General features: G+C 40.5%; 1 protein-coding gene across 1 annotated transcript; it reads left to right on the top strand.

Moving 5' to 3' along the window:
• Positions 1-2,361: 2,361 nt before the first annotated feature.
• On the top strand, positions 2,362-3,562 carry LOC133968626 (gastrotropin-like). Its single transcript, XM_062404772.1, has 4 exons — positions 2,362-2,560; positions 2,674-2,849; positions 3,019-3,108; positions 3,460-3,562. The coding sequence occupies exons 1-4, from the start codon at positions 2,362-2,364 to the stop codon at positions 3,508-3,510; spliced, it is 516 nt and encodes a 171-aa protein (XP_062260756.1). The 3' UTR covers positions 3,511-3,562.
• Positions 3,563-8,023: the final 4,461 nt, after the last annotated feature.

Below are 8,023 nucleotides of genomic sequence, written 5' to 3'. Positions count from 1 at the left end.
GGCAGTCAAAGTACTGACTGAACCCGGTGACATATCACGTTGCGCATCACAACACACACATACACAGCTTGTGCACAAAAAAATCTTAAGGTGCAGAACACGTAAAATCTGATGAAACAGTTTTTTTTTTTTAAACTGCATTTCAACACTTCAGCACACTGACCCCATGTGCGAGTTTGTTCGAGAGAGTGAGCAGAGACAGTAAAGAGCGAGAGATAATGGTGTCTTTTATAGGATGTTGGCCAATGCAATGTTTTATGTATCTATAAAGACCTTCAAGGCCATGGTGACTTTTCACAGGGTAGAAACACTATCAGTGGTCGGTGAAAACGGCTGCATTGTGCCAGATCGAAGTTAAGTGCAGCATCAAAAGCTTTCACCTATTCACAGTTTGGCAGAATTGAAAGCCTGAGGTGCTTCAGTCGTGTAGTCACCTTAATGGACAATTTTCAGCATTACACTGAAATTCTGTTAACTGTTTGGTGGTTGAATGTGTTTGTCATAAAGGAAGACTTGAAAAGTACTTATTTTTGTTGTTGGCTGATTTTATTCAATTTGCTGCCACACGCCTACAGTCAAAAATCATTTTTGTTAGCTGAAGGATTACGTATTACTCCATATTGTGTGTTTGGTTGTATAGATTTAAGTTAATAATGTCAAATTTACTTTAGCTTCACTTACAAACTATTTTAATACTGGTAAGGAAACAATGACATCTCATTCGGTTCATTCATATTTGTCCCCAGAGAATGATACCAATGTATATTTATACCACTGAATTACATATGAGTTAAAATGAACAAATAAAATAATAGATAAAAACATTATCCCGCAATTCTTCGATTGAATCCCGATGCTTTGTTAAATATAAAATAATATATCACATTGTAATAGCATATATGTAATGCAGTTGTAGAACATGTACATTGACCCAATGACAAGTTGTGGCCTGAATAACCCATTCTGGAGCCCATCCCATCGTATTAGCTGACTGGCAGATGTTTTCATTAATGCTTCTTAGCTACCAGCCGACATGTGGCGTTCAGTCGTGTTCATGTAAATGAGCTGGATGCACAATTATAACAATGTAACGCTAATATTATGCTGATACCTTCAGGCCCATGTCATTTGCCATTAGCGCCTGGTAAAAGCCAAATGTCCAAATTATGTGACCTAATTAGGACTTCAAATTGACTTCCATTTAATGTGGAAAGCCTAAACCAAAATCGTATTACTAACTATAACCAGGACTGGTTCATGCCTAACCTGAACCTAACCACAATTCACCCCAGGACTCCAGACATAAAGTTTGATCACATCAGGCCACACACCATACACACACCACACCACACCACACCACACCACACACACACATACACCTTTTGTATACTGTGCATTGTGTACGTACCTCAATGTGTCCATGTTGCCTTCAGGTACAGTACACACAGCTCCCTATAGATAGCAACTTCATTACATTTTGCCTGGAGACTCAGAAACCAATCATTACACCTACAGGATGGTGCAGATGCAAAGATACCACCTAGCCACAGGTTTTTTGTGTGTCGGTTGCATCAGGCTGTGGTCAGCGAAGGGAAAACACCAAAAACAGCAAATGATCTTTAACATTTATCATCTGTGTAAATAAAGTGAGATCAATTTAGTTTCTCTGAGCTACAGGGCTTGTGCCATAGATTTGTCAAAAAAATATGAACAAACATAGTAGCAGTTATAAAAACTGTTGCAGCTAAATAAGTCCAATTTATGTTGGTATGTTTGTTGATTTTGCATCAACCTCTACGCACAAAACTATTTTATGGGTCTGTTTCATTCAGTAGGGCTTTGTAGATTTTGTCAAAAGGTTCCCTCAACCATACAGACCCACAGGATGGTGTTATAATACATTTAGATAAAGAAATTATGTTGTATGATGCAAAATTCACAATTGTATAAATTGTAAAAAGCTTGTGAAATGACTCATATCGGTGCTAATCTATCTATGAATAAAGATTCAAGGTCTTGAGTAAGTACATGATGATCTCATTACAAATGAGGACCATTCACAATGTAAAGATAACAAACTACGTCAGATCGAGGGATAAACTTTAAAACGAAGCTCTTTATTTAATTTTAAACTGTTTGGGCAGTAAAAGTGGAAGATGTGACCATAAAGCCATTGTAGGAGAGTTCATCGACCTAGAGGTGAGCTACCAGCTCGCTCGTGATGAGCAGTCAGCATTTTACTCACTGTCTCGGAGCTCCATAAACACCCGTTTACACGGGTTATTGCCCTCTCTCTCCTGTAGCACTCATAAGATGATGTAGTAATCATCTTCAGATGTAATTACCCTCTTGTGTCACCACATGCAGATGAGGGAGGTGGCGTTCGGCATACAGTATATAAACAAGGAGCTGTCTCAGTCCCAGTACCTTGCTTTTTCCCTCAGCTTCCTCATTATCTCTGCTCAAACGCCTCCACCCACCAATACCACCAAGATGTCTTTCGCTGGTAAATGGGAAACCGAGACCCAGGAGGGATACGACGAGTTCTGCAAGCTGCTCGGTGAGAATGCAGACGACAATCCGAAAACATTTCTCACACAGTACGTTCGTTTTACTCTCTAGACCAATCAGAGCTATTTTAAACCTCACACTCCTCTTGTCTTTCCGCATTAGGTATCCCCGATGCAGTCATTGAGAAGGGCCGCGACTACAAGCTGATCACAGATGTCACCCAGAATGGCAACGACTTCACCTGGACCCAGATCTACCCCACAAACGCCACGGTCACCAACAAGTTCACCATCGGCAAGGAGTGTGATATGGAGACCATTGGAGGAAAGAAATTCAAGGTATGAGGGAAAGAATCCAGAGATTTGCATCTTATCGTATTCAGTCTTGAGTTCCAGCTTTGCCCAGAAGAGAAATGAGACCATGACAGTGATGATAAACCCAGTAGAAAGCAGCAGGAGGAGGAATTTATCCTGGTTCCCTGACTGATTGTAACCTTTATGTTTTCAGGCCACTGTGCAGATGGACGGAGGCAAGTTGGACGTGACCTTCCCCAACTACCACCACACCAGTGAGATCGTTGGAGGCAAGCTTGTTGAGGTAAACACACGCTCTTATGCTTTCATTGCAGAGAACCTTCAGTGTGATACCAGTTGTTCGGCTCAGCACCGTTCAGAGATCACTACAGACCATAATGTTATATATCTGCAGCTGGGTAGCAGCTTTAGCTAACAAGAAAAACTGTTTTCCAAATGTTTTACTAAGATTTGCCAATGTGTAAAACCATCTGTTTCCGTTCCAAATCCAGCTTTTCAGAATATTACCTTTTGAATATTTGGAAAATTAACTGAAAAACTTTCTCTTTTGATGACATACGCTTAAGTTCAACAAGGCACTGGAATCACATATTTCTGTCTTTAATAATTAACTTATTTTTCCGTCTCCCTACAGACCTCCAAATCTGGTTCTCTAGTCCTGAAGAGAACCAGCAAGAAGATCTAACTACTGACTTCAGAACTATTTCAGTAAATAAACTAAGGCAATGGTAGCAACGTGAATCTGTGTTTCCGTCTGCACTTTCTTGTGTGTGTGTCTGTGTGATTATGAATGTGTTGTGTGATTTTTAGATATCACACAAATATAAATTTAAGGAAGGACGTTGGATCAGTTCCTTAGATTAAGGCAGTGAATCCAGCCTCAGAGAAGTTGACAATCTAGATATTTTTGGCCATGTTTACTACTGGCATTAGAATATGTATTGAATTATCACAGTAGACAGTTCTTAGGGCATTTGATCCCATCTGGCATTGGAATAAGTCTCCACATGTGTTTAGAGTGACCACTTGTGATCCCCGATTTAAATGCAAATAAACACATACATAGTTTCCATTTGCAAAGACGGCAGGAGTTAGTAATGCACTTTAATCTGGTGCAAAGTCTGCCAGAGATTAAAAGAAGGGATAAATACAAAATAAAGATTGGATTGATTTCTTGCATTTTTAGAAGAACAAACCAAATGACCCAATATATTTAAAGCACTAGATATGACAAAGTAATTTGATATGTTGAGAAAGTATACAGACGCTACTCGCATTGTGACGACTTGAGGAATTTATAAAGGTTGCTGGTCAGCTGAGGTTGAGCCGGGTTTACCTTGTCCCACATGCTACCAGAAATCTTGGATCACTCAGATCCAATATATCAGGGTTCAGGTTTCTTTGCAGTCTAAGAAAGTGGCATCCAATTGACAGATATTTTGGAAAAAGGACAGATAGGACATGATACTATGTAATAAACAAAACAATAAAACACTATAAATACTAAAATAAGCATGAGATAAAAGTGCTCCAGGCTCCACCAATCTGGACTAACAACCCATAATAAATAGCAAAAAACCCTGGACCTACCAAAAGTAAAGAAAATATGGTCAAAAAATATAATTAAGGGCCCATATTGTGTAAAATACGTTTTCTTGGCTTTGAAACTGCATACGGTAACTCGGGACGTTACTCCTACATTGGCAGACTGTCCTGTTAAAATGCACCAGAAAGGTGTCAAATATGAGCCCTGTGAGAATGTAATGATTACTGAACTCAAAGGTTCAAGACACACTGACAAAACTGCAGAGAAACTCTTAGAATAAATACTGGAAGAGAAGGAGACAAAGACACATTAGAGCAGGTGAGGGTCCTTAGGAGAGCAGTAACCAAAGGAGGGACAGGGAGTGATACATCCTGTATCACATTCCTCAATGCCCAGCTCATCAAGGGCTAGGCATTGCAGTTCATACAGAATCCAAGAACTTGAATGTATATAAAATATAAGTGAACTGAAAATGTTCATGAAAAACTTTATTTAATCTCGCCAAGAAGTCTCTGAAGACATGATACTGTTATCAGTCAGTTTACAGTCCGACTGGTTTCCTTTATCACACAAGTCAAACATTTCACCACGCGAAACACAAATAGTCACACTTTTTGTAGATGGTTTAGGTTCATACGATATTGGGCCAATCTCAGATATGAGCTATCTGCATATAACTGCTGATGATTTAAAAAAGCTGCTATCCGATACATTTCATAATGTGCTCTGCCTCTTTTTGTCATCACATAGACTGTTTACCTGTGGACAACCAAAGGCTGCGCACTCGTGATTAGTCAAACTGCTGATTGTTCTTGTCCCTCGCCTACAGATTGTGTATATTCACATGTGGAATCTATTTATAGAGATTAGTCTTTCTCAACACTGAGACATGTTGGGCTCTAGCTTCAATGTTCTGGGACAGATAAGGTTTTCTTACTTAGAAAAACACCAGAAGCTCACAGTTCACCTGGTGAAGGATTACTTCCTCACTCACTGACTTGCAAGGAGCACCAAGCTCAGCCCTGCCTTCAGTTCCTGGAAGCTGACAACAAACAATTGATTAAAACAGTATCCTATACATCCCATATCCATTTATATTTTCTGATCATATCTGGATCATTATACCTTTTATTGTCTTCTCTACGCTCATCATCTATTCTCCTTTTCATTCTTTCCCACTATTGTTTTCTTATTCCGCTATGCTTTCCTCCCCTTTTATTCTTTTCAGCCCCTTTCTCTCTTCTGTACTTTTCTTTTGCACTGCCCCCTGTTCCTCTTCCGTGCTACGCTTTCCGTTTTGTCCTTCAGTACTCCCATTCTCTCCTGGCCTCTCCCCTTGTGTCCTCTCTTTTCCTCTACTTCTTGTCTCCCTCCACATCTTCTCTCTCTCTCTCTGTGGCTTGGAGCCAAGCAAACAATCAGTTAATTAACCAGCTCATTCCCAGGATCACTGTAGCAGCTCTCAGAGGAGCACTGCAAATGCTCCTGTGTCTCTGAATTTACAGCTTCATTAAGTGGACCAAAGTAAGGTACAAATCTTTTGTATAAAATTGCCAGCCTACAGCCTCAGTGTGTGTGTGTGTGTGTGTGTGCAGCGCTGGCCTTGAGTCAAGAGCTGATGACTCCATAGCTCCCTCTGTTTTTTTGCCTCTGAGGTGGCGATTGTTTTGGTGTAATAATGAGACGTCCTCTCTTGCCAGCACCGATGCAATCAAGATCTCACGCTCCTGGAAAATTAGGGTTGGAAGGCAACAAGCAAGGTGTCATTTGGGCATGTTTGTGTAGCTCCGCACTGGTGCAATCACTCTGCAATATCACTTCCTTTATCCTCACAGACAAAAAAGCCTAATTGGCTATTTCCAAGGCTACTGTTTCTGATTGGCCATTCTGCCTCTTTCTGATTGGTTTCTATCAAGGCAATCCGGAGTGGGGAGAAAAGGGCTTGTTACCATCTCCATGTTGTGTTTCTCTTTCTGTTATGGGATTTGCACCTTCATGCACACCTGAAGCCAAGCTATTTTAGTGTAGATGTGTTTTCTATTTTAGAGAAATGTATGAACATTTGAGAAGTGAGTCAGAGACCAATAAAACTAGCTTAAGATAAAAACACAACTCTGTCAGAGCTGTGGCTAATATGTTTATTACCCAAAATCAATGTTTGCCCTCTGAATTGTTTGCTTGTGCACAAATTGTGTATGAAGGATGAAAAGCCCTTCATGGATGGTGCTCCACAAAAGGCTATGTTCAACAAGTACAAAAGGAAACCTGGTAACCTGAGGGGCCTGGATGGGACCCATATGCTGGAAAATTAAAGGACAGCAAGAAAACGAAGAGCAACCCAAGCAGGGCTGCGATGCATCTACTAATATCTGGACAAAACTATTTAGCAATCAAAGAATTCACTGTTAAAGAGTGGTGGTCATTATTGGAGAAAATCTAATTCTGCCTGTTGGCAGCCTTTTTTGTATCTGGCAGCATGAAGTCAACTTCAGTCGGCTGAAGTTAACAGACCCAGAAATACTCACATTGTTTTCCCCCAATTTCTCTAAGGGGGAAAAAAGTTTTTCTCTGTTTGCTATCATTGAAGTAACTCTATCATTCCGCAGCTCCAATTTCGATCACAGCAGCTCAAATCACAGTTCTTAAGAGGATATACTGAAAAACAAGACACAGATAGACAAAAGAGGAGGGATTCAGTAGGAATGAGTGAGGAATTGAGACAATAATAAAAAGTAGAAACAGCGAGAGGGGGAGAATGCTCGGGGTAGGATAATGAAGGGGTTACATTGCCCAATGTGATTGGCATGTTAGGCATTAATAACCTGGAATTACCTGTAATAACCATGGTAACACTGGCAATTTGCTTGAAGATCTCCTGTCTTGGTGAAAGGTGGTTGGTCCAATTGGATGGAGGAAGAAACCATGGAGCTCAATTTAGTATTAAAGTGTGCATTTTTAGCCTATAGCTGTATTCTGTGACAAAGAACCTGCTGCTTTCCTCTCACTGAGCTTCTGTTGTTCTGTGGAGTCCTTCTATTCACTGGCACAGAAGGAAATGAATTCCCACTTCCAAAATAGCTTTGCCCAACTTTCTTATGTGTTTCGCGCAAAGTTTGCAAGATGGTTTATACCTCAGAGAAGCAAATATGAAGTTGCAGCATTTCAGTGTTTCTTTAGGATCCTTTTGTCCACACAATTGAATCTGAAAGCACCGTTAATTGCATTGTATTGTAAAGGGATTAATATGCCTCTGAACAAATGGCTGTTGGATTGTCTAAACCATAATTACATGACACCTTTCTGACCTCAGAATTGGCGGAGCTCCGTTTGATTGTAACTTTCCGACTTTGTCGATGTTGTGTCGAGATTGGTTTTCAGCAGGATATAAAGTTCGCTCTCAGGCTACTTTTGTCAATTTGACTGTGTATAAACAGGTGAAGCCATGAATGCCTCTAAGAGGAGTCCTGCACACCGTTATCCAGCTATAAATGGTTAGCACGTCTCTCCCCTCTGTATGCCAGCAGGCTTTTCACCCCACCATTGAGTGTGGCTGTCAGGAAATGCCGCAAACACACTGACCCTCTGGTCAATATGTTTGTCATGCACAACCTCCTAATTGTTACATCAGAAAGCTGGGGGGACGACAAGTTGG

Source organism: Platichthys flesus, chromosome 14, assembly GCF_949316205.1.
Source record: "Platichthys flesus chromosome 14, fPlaFle2.1, whole genome shotgun sequence".
Taxonomy (NCBI): Eukaryota; Metazoa; Chordata; class Actinopteri; order Pleuronectiformes; family Pleuronectidae; genus Platichthys; species Platichthys flesus.
This window is presented reverse-complemented; position numbering and strand designations above follow the sequence as displayed.